Source organism: Mauremys mutica, chromosome 11 (genome assembly GCF_020497125.1).
Source record: "Mauremys mutica isolate MM-2020 ecotype Southern chromosome 11, ASM2049712v1, whole genome shotgun sequence".
NCBI classification, from domain to species: Eukaryota; Metazoa; Chordata; order Testudines; family Geoemydidae; genus Mauremys; species Mauremys mutica.
In genome coordinates this window covers 50,922,020-50,936,662 of record NC_059082.1, presented here as the reverse complement: position 1 = coordinate 50,936,662, position 14,643 = coordinate 50,922,020, and the positions used below count along the sequence as shown (strand labels likewise).

At 54.1% G+C, this 14,643-nt stretch overlaps 1 protein-coding gene across 1 annotated transcript in view; it reads left to right on the top strand.

Moving 5' to 3' along the window:
* The window catches only part of PRR35 (proline rich 35), a 68,235-nt gene extending 58,099 nt beyond the window's left edge, over positions 1–10,136 (top strand). The window contains exons 3-4 of the mRNA XM_044980023.1: positions 914–2,615; positions 5,944–10,136. Coding sequence (XP_044835958.1) covers positions 1,000–2,615; positions 5,944–6,874 — 2,547 coding nt within the window. The 5' untranslated portion in view covers positions 914–999 and the 3' untranslated portion in view covers positions 6,875–10,136. The remainder of the gene's footprint in view (positions 1–913; positions 2,616–5,943) is intronic.
* Positions 10,137–14,643: the final 4,507 nt, after the last annotated feature.

Here is a 14,643-nt window from a genome sequence, read left to right as displayed (position 1 = left end):
AGCTATTAGCCAAGATGATCAGGGATGCAACCTCAAGCCTCCAACTGCCAGATGCTGGGACTGGATGACAGGGGATGGATCACTCAAAATTGCCTTGTTCTGTTCATTCCCTCTGAAGCATCTGGCACTGGCCACTGTGAGACACAGGACACTGGGCTAGATGGACCATTGGTCTCACCCAATATGGCTGACCTTATGTTATGACGTGTGTGCAGATGTGCTTTTGTACATGCAGATGGTAGATGTGCTATTTGCTGATACTGTTTGAGAAATCACTTTACATTTTTTAACCAAAATTTCAAGGGCTTCAGGCACTCATGGCTACAGTGTATATATTTCTGCCATTCTGAAACTTGACAAATCCCATTGTGTTGTCACACAAATGTATATTGGGTTACATAGGGTGACCAGACAGCAAGTGTGAAAAATCTGGACGGGGGTGGGGGTGTAATAGGCGTCCATATAAGACAAAGCCCCAAATATCAGGACTGCCCCTACAAAATCGGGATATCTGGTCACCCTAGTGAAACAGCAAGGAGCAATGTGTTGCTAATCTATATTCAGCTCAACAAAATAGTTTTCATGTCGATTTTACCTCTGAGTCCATGCAAGCAGCATTAAGGCAACTAGGCCAAATCCATCCTCCATTGACTTCAATGGCGCTGCCCCAGAGATGAGTTTGAGCCAGAATCTTTTACAGGGCTAGCGTGGCAATATGACTGCATTACTTGGTCCCCTAATCACACCAGCGTCCACCATAGTGATCCCTGCTGCAATGCAGCTCAGAGGCTGGGAATGGGAATGGCCTGACACATGGTGTACATAACCCCGAGCTCTCCAGAGCAGAATTATCTCATCTGGACAGACCACAGTGGTAAATTAGCTCTGATTTTGCTGTGTTGTCCTCTTGCAGGATGTGCAGCGGTTCCGGGCCGTGACCTTTAACATCCAGAACCAACCCTGCTGGGTGCTGCCCACACCACGTCCATCCCCGCAGCCATGTCGAAGGACGAAGTGAGCTGCAAGCTGACGTCGGTCTACAAGCACAAGGAACGTAAGCCTAAGAAGCCCCATTACATCCCGAGGCCATGGGGGAAGCCGTACAACTACAAGTGCTTCCAGTGCCCTTTCACATGCATGGAGAAGTCCCACCTGTATAACCACATGAAGTATAGCCTATGCAAGAACTCGCTTTCTCTGCTCATCGAGTCCGACTGGCCCTACAAGAAGGGGAACTTGCTGCACCCCGAGCTCCGTCTCCTGCAGGCCACGGAGGCTTCCCGGCTCCGCGGGAGGAGACACGAGCAAGAGGCCTGTGACTCCTCGGCTGTGGCGGGAGGCATGGCTAATCCCAAGCAGGCCATGGATGAGGACAGCGAAGGCAACAAGGTGGCGGCAGTGGCTGAAGCCCTGCCTTCAGAAGGGATGACCGCAGATGCCAGCCAGTTCCAAGAGGAGGAGGAAGACATCACCGGGCTGCTGAGGGAGATGGACGCAGGAGAGAAGAAGGAGAAAGTGAAGGAGACGGGTTGCCCTGGTGACCCAGCCGAGCCAGACTCCCTGCTCTTCAGATTCAAGAACAAGAGGGACAAGCCTTGCAAAGAGGCTGAGCCTGACTTCATCATCACAGATGTTTTCTCCCTGAAGAACCACACGACGAAGGGCAAGGAAATGGCTCCTCCAGAGTTAGAAGCCAAGCCAAAGCATTGCAAGGGGCCAAAAAAATGCCTGGGGAGTGGTGGGGTCCTCATGGAGCAGTGGAAGCTGGTCGCCAATGGGCAAAGAAGGGGCACCACTGAAGTCTCCTCACCATGTGCTGAAGGCAACATCATCCCCTGCTATCCCCCTCCAGCCTACAGCGACTACCATGAACCTCAGGGCCTCAACCTCTCATTGCTGGGTATCAACTACCCGCTGAACCCCGGCCTCTTCTCCTATCTCGGTCCCAGCATGGCCAATAGCACCACGCCACACCCCCAGCTGGCCCAGCTGCCCTTCCTGGCCTCCACTGCCCAGCTGATGCACCCGCACTCTGCGCACTTCCAGCCCCTCCAGACCCCTGAACGATCAGCCTTCCTCCCAAGATTCTACTACCCCCTGCTCTTTGAACACACCTTCAGCTCAGCAGAAAGCAAGACGGTGTCAGGCAAAGCAGAAGCCCAGGCGCCGGCAGAGTCTTCCATGCCTGCTCCTATCCAAGCCAAAACCCCTAACGAGCCACCAAAGGCGGGGCTGCTGAAGGTGCCAGTGCTGAAGGCTAGTCTTCCTTGGGCGAAAGGTGTCAGGGAGGAGCCATCTCCTGATCTCAGCCATAAAGCCATGCTGGTCGAGGAGGAAGAGGAGAAATGGCTGGACCAAGAAAAGGAAAGCAACTCAGCCTTGGGCATCAACAACCTCTGCAAAAAGCCAACGTCCAACATCTACCGGAACCTTGTGGGGATAAAAGATGGGGCCCTTCTCCCCAACAGCATCAGGAAGGCGGAGTTACCAGTGGTCGCCTGCTTGGAGAACACTGGCTCCTCAGCCAGCTCCTTGAAGAGGAAGTTCACTGGGAGTGGACTTGAGTCCATGGGATCTGAAACACTGATGCCTGGAAAATTAGGCTACCAAACCAGGTAGGATACAGTCAGTCTCCTTATCTAATATCCCATCAGACTTTCCATAAATGATGAAGGAAGGCTTATGCAGGGTTGCTGTCATCCCCTCCCTGTCCTTTCCCAATCATTGTTTTAATCACTTGCCTCTTAAAACTGAGTCCTGCACGAAAAAGGCAGATCACCATCAGGACACTGCAGACTCACTTGCCAGTGGGGTCTCTCTGTGGCATCAGTGGGTTTTCTCCAACTCTTATAGTCCTTTTTGGAACCTGGAGTCAGCAGCTGCCATTAGGATATTAGCAACTCAAGCAGTTCTTCCTCTCTCTCTGTAGAACCTAACAGTGGCCAAATCCCAAGGCTCTCGCTCAGTTGTTATTCAGTCCAATGCAGGCAAATTCCTGTGGACTTTACCTGAGTACCTGACTCCACACTGAATGAAGGCTTCAGCCCTTGGCTCCAGATTTATTAAAACGGGGGCTCGCTTTGTTATGACAAAGACAGCCGCGTAGGATAGTTGACTGAGCACACGGCTAAGTGCTAAGAATACCTGGACTCCCATCCCAGCTTTGCCACTGACCTGGGACCTGATTGTCCAGAATGCTGAGCACTCATAGCTTCCCAAGTGGTGCTGTGGATGCACTGCAGAAAATCAGGCCCATTGTGTGTAACTTTGGGCAAGTCACTTTGCCCCCTGGGTGCCTCGCTTTCCCCATCTGTAAAATGGAACTAATGACTAGTATTTGTACAATGCAGCATTACTGACCCCAAGCATTCAAAAGTCAGGCCCAACAATAACATGAGATTGGCTTTAAAAACCCTGCAATTTTAAAAGAGAATCAATTTGTGCTCTTTTCACCTGCCTTCTGGTTTTGGAGCCTTTAGGGGTCCCATTTTCAAGCTTTTACCAGAGAACTAGAAACTTACTTTCTTTTTATAGTGAAAGCTGAAATCCACATCTAATCACTTGGCTCCAGGAGCTGTGTGCTTTAAGGGTAGCAGAAGTATTGCAAAACTCACAGTAGAATCATGAGATCTGGCAACATGGAAGGTGCTAAATAGATAAGTGCTAAATAGTAAAAGCTGTTTTATCCGGCACTTCACCAACCGGAAAGCTCTATAAACCAGCATTTCTGATCTTCATTGAAATTCCAGATTATAGTCTGGTTGGCACGGGGCTGGCAGAGGGTTGGGGCAACGGAGGGAGTTTGGGGCGCGGGCTCTGGGAGGGATTTTGGCTGTGGGAGGGGGCTCGGGGCAGCGGGTTGGGGCATGGGAGAGGGTGCGGGGTGCTGGATCTGGGGGCTGCTCATCTCAGCAGCTCCTCACAAGCAGCGACCTGTCCCGGTTGCTCCTAGGTGGAGGCGCGGCAGGTGGCTCTGTGCGCTGCCCCTGCCCCGCCCTGAGCTCTAGCTCCTCAGCTGCCATTGCCTTGGAACTGTGGCCAATGGGAACTGTGAGGGTGTGCCTAGAAGCAGCCGGGACAGGTTGCCTGAGGTGAGCATCCCCCAGATCCGGCACCCCACATGCCTGAACCTGCTGCCCTGAGCCCCCTCCTGCACCCAAATTCCCTCCCAGAGCCCACACCCTGCACATCCTCCCACACCCCACACCCCAGCCCCACACCCCCTCCCGCACCCAAACTCACTTACTCGCACCCCTCTTTCCCCCAACATGCTGGATAAAACAGTTTTTACTGGTATGTGTCCTCCTACCAAACAAAACCCCCATTTTTCTCACCAAAACACCACCTCACAAAGACCTCTGCCCCACAGCCAAGGCCAGCCAATCACTGACATAAATCAGATTACAGATCAGTCAACAAAGCCAGGCTAACAATGAACTCATGTCATGTTTTAAGCCTATCAGAAATACAGGGGGATTTAGAGCCCCAGCCTCTCCAACCCTGGACAACAAGTATTTCCATAGTCTAAGTCACCCCCTGCTTCCTCCATCCTGCTGGCAGCATCCTTTTAATTACGAATGGCTCCCCAAGAGGAAAATGACCCAAAGCTGACCTTGGCCAACTCACTAAGGCCTAGATCCTCAAAGGTATTTAGGTGGAAGTTAGGAGCCTAAATACCTTTGAGGGTCTGGGCCTTAGTCTCTCTGTGCCTCCGTTTCCCATCTATGCAGTGGGGATGACGGCCCTGCCCTGCCTTCCCGGGTGTTGTGAGGATAACTCACCAAGTATTGGGTGATGCTAAGGTAGACAGTAATGAGGGCCAGACAGGTTTGGTAAGTATTCTGAGGAAAACAATGAGCAGGAACAAGTGGGGAACATGATCCATGTTTCCATTTGTCCCTTTGCACTGCCGGAAGCCGTGCTCAATCCTGACAAGCATCTCCTGTGCCCATTCAGGCAACCCAGGCTGGTGAGGAGGAGGAAGTCTCAGTTTCCTAGGGCAGCTGGGAGCAGTCATAGAGTTTAAGGCCAGAAGGGAACTTCAGATCATCTAGTCTATCCTCATAGACCACCAAACACCACCAAACCCAACAACCAGAATTAGAGCAAAGTATTCCAGCCCTCAGGAGACTAAACCACAGGCAGAGAACAGGAGAGACTGGGGTGCACCCATGCCCGAGGCCTCTGCAGTCCCTGATGTTTTCTGAAATGCCAGTCAGTTAATGTTAGAAGCCCCCTATCTTACCCCTTTAGGGCACACCTTGTAGATAGGATATTCTCTGTGTGTTGTGGACTGGTTATTTTCCATGTCTTATGGACAGATTATTCTCCATCCCTCTTATCTTTCTCCCCATTCCCTGCACAGTCTTCTCCCAAGTCCACCAGTATGCAGAGGGCATATGCTGATCTGTGACTGGGTCATGAAATTACTAGAGGTCTGCATCATAGGATGGGCCATTTTCATTGGCACACCTCCATCTAACCGAAGTATATGTGGGATGTGGCTTCCTCTGGCTGGCCCCGGGGCAAGGTGTCCAGCTTAGCAGAGTTCCATCCCAAAGTCTGGCAGCACAGCTGCAGAAGTTAGTCTGCTGGAGCTGTCCCTTCTAATGTCTTAGAGGCCTTAGACACCATCCATTAGCTGTTATGGACATTTTGTTCATAGAAGGGTTGACTTCCCACTAAAGTGAAGTCATGTGAAGCTTCCACTGGCTTCAACTACAGTTGTGGATGCTCAGCACCACTCAGAATCAGGCCCCAGGTGTCTCAGGTTGGGCACTGTAAGATGGAAGCACACAAAATTAGCTGGCGCTTTTGGAAATGCTGGCCTAAGTGATGTGCCCAAGCCCAAGCAGCGAGTCAGTGGTAGATTTATTATCACTTAAATGGGCTCTCCTGTCCAATTATTATTTCTGTTTTTGTCTCCTTTCCTTTTCTCTCCAGTAGTTTGAGAGCCACCCCTACCCAGCTCCCAAAGTCCCTGGACCACTGGCACATGGAATTTCATGCCTGCATGCCTGAAGACCAGGAGAAGACCAGTGGCTCTGATGTTCTGTCCCCTGTGATTACGGCCTCTGATCACCCGATGTGTAAGCAGAACAAAGTACATGGGACTTCCACCAGCACAACAGACCCAGAGGCCACAACTTTGCTCATTGGGGACCTGTCAAAAACTCTGGAGGAGTACCAGGAAGTGGAGAAGAAACTCTCTGACTTGGCAAAGGAAGACACCCCTGGGCAGAAGCAGCTGAGGGAACAGTTGGTCAAAATCCGAAGGGAGCTCTATCACATCCACCAGGCGCTGGAGAAAGCCACTAAGCCCCATGAAGGCCCTTTGGACCTCTCGGTGAAAAGGTCCCAAGAGGGCCCTGAGATGAGCCACCAGGCCAAGAAAGAACCCTGCACGGCCAACCTAGAAGATGAGAGGCTCCAGTGCAAAGAGCAAGGTGCCATAAGCAGGTGCTTGGCAGCCAGCGAAGCCAGGGATGGGGATGGGATGCCAAATTGCCTTCTGGATCCTGAGAATAAAACCATAGACCTGCTGATCAAGATGAGCCGGTCAGAGAACCTCCGGGCGTCATCCTCTGAGGCCCACCTTGGTGCCGTGATCAAAGCCGAGCTGCTGCCCCTCAGCATGCCCCTAGAGCTCCGTCACGTCATGGAGCCCTACTACAGCCGCACCACCAAGTGCGAAGCAGACTCCAGTGTGCTGCTCTGCACAGACGGGAGAGCCAGTGCCACCCAAGGCTCTCAGATCCCAGGGACTGAGGACAGGCCGCTGAGCTGCCGGGCCATGCAGCGCTCCCTGTCCTGTGGCCTCCCCGGTGAGACAGACACTGGGTGTATCCATAGCCCTTTAAACACAGACCCGTGATCCTACTGGGCACCTGCCCAGAGCTCTGTGCGTTCACTGATAACCTCTTCTCACTCTCAACCTCCCCAGCCCACTCCCACCAGACAAAGGCTTAGCCGCTGCCTGACTGCGAGGCCACATGGCGCTTTGCTCTCTAACTACCCATGACAGGTTCCATAAGGTGTAAAAACCAATCCCCTCTTCACCCCCCTCCCAGCTGCTATGCACAGCGCTCGTAGGCTCTGCACATCCTGCCGCCCCTGTCCTGAGCCTGCAGCTCCTTCCACTCGAATGAGAGGCAGTAGGCAAGGAAGGGCAGTGGCTTCAGCGTAACTTAGCCTCAGCCGTCTTCCTCCTCCTCAGCCAGCCAGATGGGGTCTCTTCTTGTGGCTAATTGTAGAGACTTGGGGGACCCCCAAAAACCAGCATCGGTGAATCAACAAAGCCCAAGACAGATGATCTGAGACAGGCCAGGAGCCTGCTGAGCCCTACAGGACAAAGATCTGAGACTGAAATGAACTGTGACCATCGCATCTGAGAAAGCCGAGGCAAGGAGCTGACAGCTGCTGTGGGGTAGCCATAGGGAACAGACACACGGATTAACCTCACTGCATGCTGGATGGTTCCACTTGCTCCACATAATAAATCCGAGAGCAGCCATAGCTGTAGCTATAAGACTGATTCTGAAGGAGAGACTTTAACATTGGGGCATCCTTTCCCCTTTGAAACTTGCTCCACAGCACTAGAGGGCTGCATTGTACTCAGACATCTGGTGAGCAGTGGGGCCACGGTCTTGTCCAGGAGCTTGGCCACTCCTAGAGGCCTGGCCCTTTCCTTTGTCTCACGTTTAAATACTCTTCCCTGGCCTGTACCCTGATAAGAAGTAATTTCAGAGACAAGGCCCAAGATCCAGTCCCTGGCATGCCGTCTCCTGGAGAAGCAGCCACTCCCTAGAGCTCCTTTTTGTTCATTAAAAATTTACCCCATCTATAAGGACATGAATCCAGATAATAAGAGGGCTGGAAACCCTGGTGATGTAATCAGGGGGGCAGGGGCAGCAGAGCTGTCTGAAGCGCTGCTATCAGTGAGGCGGCTCCTTTGCTAATAATGATTTGAAAGAGACTTCAGCTTTCAAGACCTCCTAGAGATTCCAGCTGGCTGGCTGGACCCTGCTGCCCCAAGCTGACCCTTTGGGAGGCTCTCTCACCTCCAGTCTGTTGCTCACATAGAAGAGGCTTCTCCAGAATTGTCGAGGCAGCTGGGCAACAGCGGCCTGCACAACAGGCCAGCAGAGCCCCCTGTGACTTTAAATACTGGGTAAGACCCCCACCTCACTGGAACTTCGCCTCCTCCCTGTGTCTCCTCCTCATTGGATGGTCGGATTCCAGAGATGCTCATTGCAGGAGTTTTCTGCTTCTTGGTCTGCTTCTGCCACTACCCATTCATCAGTAGTAACAAAGGGAGAATGGATTCGGCACAGGGACCTCAAATCACCCCCCACTCCCCCCAGCCCTGGTTCAGGAGCATGGATATTTGCCCCCGTGTCTACCATGCTTTTGACAGGAAAAAAAACAGCTTCCCAGAGGTCCCCTGGCCTCCTAAAGAGCAGCATCCATCCACTGAAACCAGTGCTGCCCACATAATGATTTCCAAAGATAGCCCCCCCCCAACGCCGCCTCTCCCATCTTTACAACCATCCCATTCACTAAAAAGGCAGTGGTTCCAGCAGTCTAGACCAGAGAACCATAACTAAGTCTAGCTGGTGGCTGGATCTTTTGACTTGGGGGGCAGAAAATGGGGGAAACAGGTCAAAGAGTAGAACCACTCCCCAAGAAGGGGCCTCAGCCACAGAACAGAGCGACCCTTGCTTTAGACAATACTTGTACTCTGCAAAGGCTAAGTGAATGTGGAGAGCTTTTCTGACCCTGAGTGAAGAGGGAAGATCTTCAGATAAGACATAAGGCCCCCATATAGTTTCTGGGCATCTGAGGAACCATGGTGGACTGTCAGCTGGGAGTGTTGCATAATACTGAGCCTATGGCAATGGCTGTCTGCTGAGTTCATGGATGTAGAGCATCCACTTGATCTAAAATGTGCATTCTATGCAGTCCTGCGTGGCTAGTGGCCATGACACAAAAGGAGGGACAAGAACTTTGTTTGGGGGATGCCGGCGAATGCCAGGCCCTAAGGATGTTTAGAGCTCATGGGGGCTCTCGTTGTCTACAGAGTTGTCAGACTTTGCTCATTGGAAGGTACCTGTCCTGATGGGGTGTCGGTAAATGGAGCATCCCCCAACCAGAAAGGGCAGCCTCTTCAGCAGCACAGCAACCCTAGCATGTAGGAGGTCAGCAGATGAAGCACGTCCAGATGCTAAAGGCTGGCATCCCTAAGACCATGCTAAGCTGGCAGTATGTAATGCCCCTCCGTATTAAGAGGGCAAGTGCAACACACCTTGATCTAACACCATGCCCACAGCCCAAGTCATGATAGCAGCACAGAGCCCTCAGACTTGACACAGGAGCCAGGGGCTCCTACACAGATTGGTTTGTTTCTGTGCCACAACTCAACTTTTGCATGTTATAATGTCCTTGACACACTTGCCACTCAGTCTTCTGCCATGCTACTGCAGTGGGAGACATCTTGACACATGCCAACCGAGTTTCCCACTGGCAAGGCTACCACGTTCCAAAGAGGTCATCCCCTCCCCAGGCTAATGCTAGCCCCCTTCTCCTGAACTGGGACACAGGGGAGAAGTCAGAGAAAAGAGATGGTCCTGGAGCTTCTGTGGGTTCCTAAATGGGAATCTTTATCAGAAAATCTGCCCCCATTGATTTCAAGGGAGGCAGGAGCAGGCCCACCTAGGCCTTGCCCAAGCATCAAGTCAGTGACAGAGCTGGGATCAGAACTCAGGAATCCCTGGCTCATGTTCAGACCACTGGACCATGCTGCCTTTTGTAGCCTCTCTCCTGTAGCTGACATATGGCTTGAATATGGATAACTCCTCGCCCCCCAGCTCCTCACCCCCAGCCCCCACCGAAATGCAACCACCACAGGAATGCCCCAGGGCTCTCCTTAGGCACTGTTGGACTGTGTGTCGCCTACTGACAGTCACGCCCCATGGAGCAATCAGTACATAGTAGGTTATTTATTTCTGTAGAAGACAGGTGCTGATGGAGGAGTGGCTGGCATATGCATCGGGTGGGGGGTGGAGACTAGTCACATGTTATTTATTGTTCACAGTTTTAAGAATGTAAAAGTATTAAAAATGACCTTAACAAATTAAGGAATTCTTCAGTCCTTTTGTTAGCATCTCCGGAGCCAGCTGCCACAGGAAATGCATTCTTGCCCCCCTCCCATTCCTGTGGCAGCAGTTTTATAAAAGCAATACTACCCCTCCTCCTTGGCCATCAGCTGATGTAGCCACCTATGCTTTTAGTACTGAGCCACCTCCCTGGGCTGTTGGGTGGATCAGCTGATGTTTGCACAGAGTCGATGTTTGAAGATTAACAATGCTACATAAGTGTAACACACCAATAAAGTGTCCCCCTCTAGTGACTCGTTTGTTCCATATCAACAGCTTACCATTGCTAGTGCAGTGGTCCCCAAATTTTTGAGGGTCATGCCCCTCTACCCCCTGTCTGCGCCCTCCCTCTCCCCTGGAGTCAGGGCCAGGAGTGGAGCTGCAGCTGGCGGGGAGGAGGGACATACACACAGATGGGGTAAAAGGGCCAAGGCTGGGGGTGCAACTGGGGATGGTTCTGGGGACGGAGCCAGAGGGGCTGGAACAATTTTTATAGTGGGGGTGCTCAGAGCCATTGAACCAAACTAAACCCTGTATGTGATGGAAACCACTTCAAGCCAGGGGATGTGGCAGCACTCCTAATTCTAGCACTTATGGATAGAGCTGTGGCCAGGGGCCAAGGCTGGTGGTGGGAGCAGAGCTGGGAGCTGGGTGGTGCTCCATTCCCACCCCCCACGGGGTGCCCCACAGTTTGGGGACCTCTGTGCTAGTGGAATTTCTCCTTTCTACAAAGGGCACTTACAGCCTCCCAGGCTGGACTCCAGAGTCGCCATCCCTGCAGAAGGGGACTGACAAACAGCAGGGACGGATGCAGGCCCTACTGAGGCAGATGCTGGACACTCTGCAGAGACGGGGAGGCCCAGGTCGACCTGCGTAACTATTTGACAGGGCTGGCTGAACAGCAGCTGTATTTTTTTAAGCTCCTGTGGAAAGAAATTGGTAGAGGCCTCAGGGAGCGAGGTAGAAAGGGAATACCAGGGCCAGGAGACCGGAGGCCCAGCTAAAGCAGTACAAGGAGACTGCCCCTACCTGTACAGGAACGAGAAGCTTCACCCAGAAGGCAGGAAAATAAGAAAGCCCAAAAGGGGAGGGATAGCTCTGTGGTTTGAGCATTGGCCTACTAAACCCAGAGTTGTGAGTTCAATCCTTGAGGGGGCTATTTAGGAATCTGGGGCAAAAATCTGTCTGGGGATTGGTTCCCCCTTTGAGCAGGGGGTTGGATTAGATTACCTCCTGAGGTCCCTTCCAACCCTGATAGTCTATGAAAAGAGTCCAGCCTGTGAGGAGAACAGGAAAGGAAGGGGTGTGTTTTGTCTGTGGTCAGCAGGAGCACCCACAGAGTGAGGTGAAGGCTAGCCCATGGGAAGGGGCTGGACAAGAGAAGGCCAGTGGGAGTCCTACTGCCAATGAAAGGTAAAGAGTTTGCTTTGGGTGCCATGTGGTTGGCCATATAAAAAGGCATTGCGCCCTCCGTAGGGGGAAAACACGGACTCCAGTGAGACTGGACAAAGGGAGTTACAAGAGAAAATGATTGGGACGGAGAGGGCCCAGGTGGACATAGGAATGGCCACAGAAGTGCAGCAGGCTACTGTGGGGAAAGGGTACTGGAGAAGTCCAGGGAGCAAGCGAGGGAGTTCTGGGGAAGCTAGTAGCAGCAGAGCAGGCCCTGTGAATGGCGGAAGAGGACCTGCAGTTCCAGAGGGAAAAGTTTAGAGATGCCATGGAAGACCAGGGTAATCTGCGTCTCTGGGTGGGAGAAGTGGAACAGGAGAGGGATGATCTGCAAGCCCAGCTTCGGCAGATGCAGGGCAGGAGGCATCCCTCCCCCCCAAGGGTTACAGACTTGAGGGAGAGGGTGTGTGATGGGGAGTCTTCTCCACACTGACCCTGAGAGGTCAGTTGGGCCCAATTCACTGCCAGGCTGCACCTGGAGGAGGAGACGAGGAGGGATTTAGACACAAGGTTCAGCAGGCCAGGGACAGATGGGGCCTGTATAAGCCAGGATGCTGGGAACAGAAGGGGCTGCAGGGTAGCAGGCTCCCGTCACTCCCTGAGAGGGCAGAGGTGTGCTAAGGACTACAGAGGGCAGGCCATGGTCACTGCCTGGAAGGAGGGAGTTGGGAGGCCGGCAAACCCAGAGAGGTAGGTAGAAGGCTCCGGGGAATAGCAGCAAGGAATAGCAGTGTGGGCCTTGGCTGCTAACCTGAGGGCCCCTGAGCTGGAACCCAGAGTAAAGGGTGGGCCTGGGTTCCCCTGATAGCCACTGGGGGATGTGGCACTAGGGTTGCCAGATGTCCGGTTTTCAACTTGAACACCCCATCAAAAAGGGACCTAGGTGGCTCCAGTCAGCACCGCTAACCGGGCCATTAAAAGTCTGGCTAACCACTCGGATTGGGGCAGGCAGGGTGCCTGCCCGGCACTGTGCGGCTCCCAGAAAGCTGCCAGCATCTCCCTCTGGCTCCTAGGCTTAGGGGTGGCTACAGGGGCTCCGTGCGCGGCTCCCCCAGCCCCAGCACTGGCTCCGCAGCTCCCATTGGCTGCGAACTACAGCCAATGGGACCTGCAGGGGCAGCGCCTGTGGATGGGGCAGCATGCAGAGCTGCCTGGCCACACCTCCTCATAGGAGCCAGAGGAGCAGGACTTGCTGCTGCTTCTGGGAGCTGCTTGAGGTAAGTGCCGCCCGAAGCCTGCACCCCTGACCCTCTCCTTTACTCTAATCCCCAGCCCTGATCTCCCTCCCACCCTCTGAACCCCTCGGTCCCAGCACAGAGCACCCTCCTGCACTTTGAACTCCACATTTCTGGCCCTACCCCAGAGCCCCTCCCCCCTTCCACACCTCAACCCCCAATTTCGTGAGCATTCATGGCCCACCATACAATTTCCAAACCCAGATGTGGCCCTTGGGGCAAAATGTTTGCCCACCCCTGAGATAGAGAGACCTGCCAGCAGCTTCCTGGGAGCCTCCTGAGGTAAGCGCCACCCGGAGCCAACACCCCACCCCAACCCCCAGCCCAGAGCCCATACCCCCTCCTGCACTCCAACCCTCTGCCCCAGCCTGGAGCCCTCCTCCCACACTCCGAACCCCTTGACCCCATCCCAGAGCCCACTCCTACACCCCAAACCCCTCATCTCCAGCCCCAGCCCTGTCCCTACCAATCATGGTGCCCTACGCAGCCCAAGCACCTCCTCCCCCTGCGGAGGGTCTGAGCTGCGCTCAAGGCCTGCAGGGCCGCGGAGGTAGGAGTTGGGGGTGGGGGCTGCTTTGGGGAACTCCACAGGCCCAGAGCGGCCTGGGAGATTAGTTGGGGGCCTGGTGCTGGCAGCAGGAAGCGGACTGACCCGGCCCCAGCCCACTCCGCTCCCCCCGCCCCAGCCGTGTCACTCAGGGGAGGAGTTTGGGGGAAGGGGTCCGCCCCTCCCCCATTCACCAGCGGTGGGAAGCGGAGCTGCACAGCGGGGAGCCAGCGGAGTGGAGCAGGCTGGGGCTGGGTTGCTCTGCTTCCCACCACCGCCAGTGAGAGCAGGGGTAGGCCTGACCCCTGCTGCCAGCGCCAGGCCCCCCCTGCTAATCCCCTGGGCTGTGTCCATTGTTGGGGGAGGGGGTGTGGGAGAAGGGGTAGAAAATGGGGGCAGGGTGGGGGCGGGAAGAGGCAGGGCAGGGGCGGAGGGAGTTGTCCCAGGCCCCGCACCCTCCTAGGAACATTCCTGCCCTTGCAGTGGGCACGCCCCACAGGGGGGCCAGCTGGGGGATGGGGCCGGCCGCCAGCGCTGCGGTATATGAAGTACACAGCTGTGTAGGGCACCATGAAATTTGGTGCCCCAAATTTTGTGGTGCCCTATGCAGCTGCGTATTTTGTGTGTGCCTAAGGATGGCCCTGTCCGGCCCCAACCCAGAGCCCAAACCCCCAGCCCTCACCCCATCTCACACCCCAATGCCCTGCCCCAGCCCAGTGAAAATGAGCAAGTGAGCAAGGACGGGGGAGAGCAAGCGAGGGAGGTATGGAGGGGTATGGAGTGAGTGGGGGTGGAGCCTCAGAGAAGGGCGGGGCATGGGTGGGCCTCAGAGAAGGCAAGGGGCAGGGCAAGGGTGTTCGGTTTTCTGCAAATAGAAAGTTGGCAACCCTGCATGGCACAGACCAGGCAAAGGATAGTGGACTGCCTGAGATGATTTATCCTGGAAAGACTTCAATACCGTGGAAGGGGGGAACATGTATGGTGACCCAGCAGGAGGGCTGAGTCATGAAGAGGAGGCTGCGGTTCCTGGAGTGAGAGGGATCTGCAGGGTATAGGGTGACCAGACAGCAAGTGTGAAAAATCGGGACAGGGGGTAGGGGGTAATAGGAGCCTATATAAGAAAAAGACCCTAAAATCGGGACTGTCCCTATAAAATCGGGATATCTGGTCACCCTAGCAGGGTAAGAGGATGATGTGAGAGACACCGCCAGGGGAGGCTGCAGCTCCTTGCTAGAGCTACTCCCTAGAGCCACCA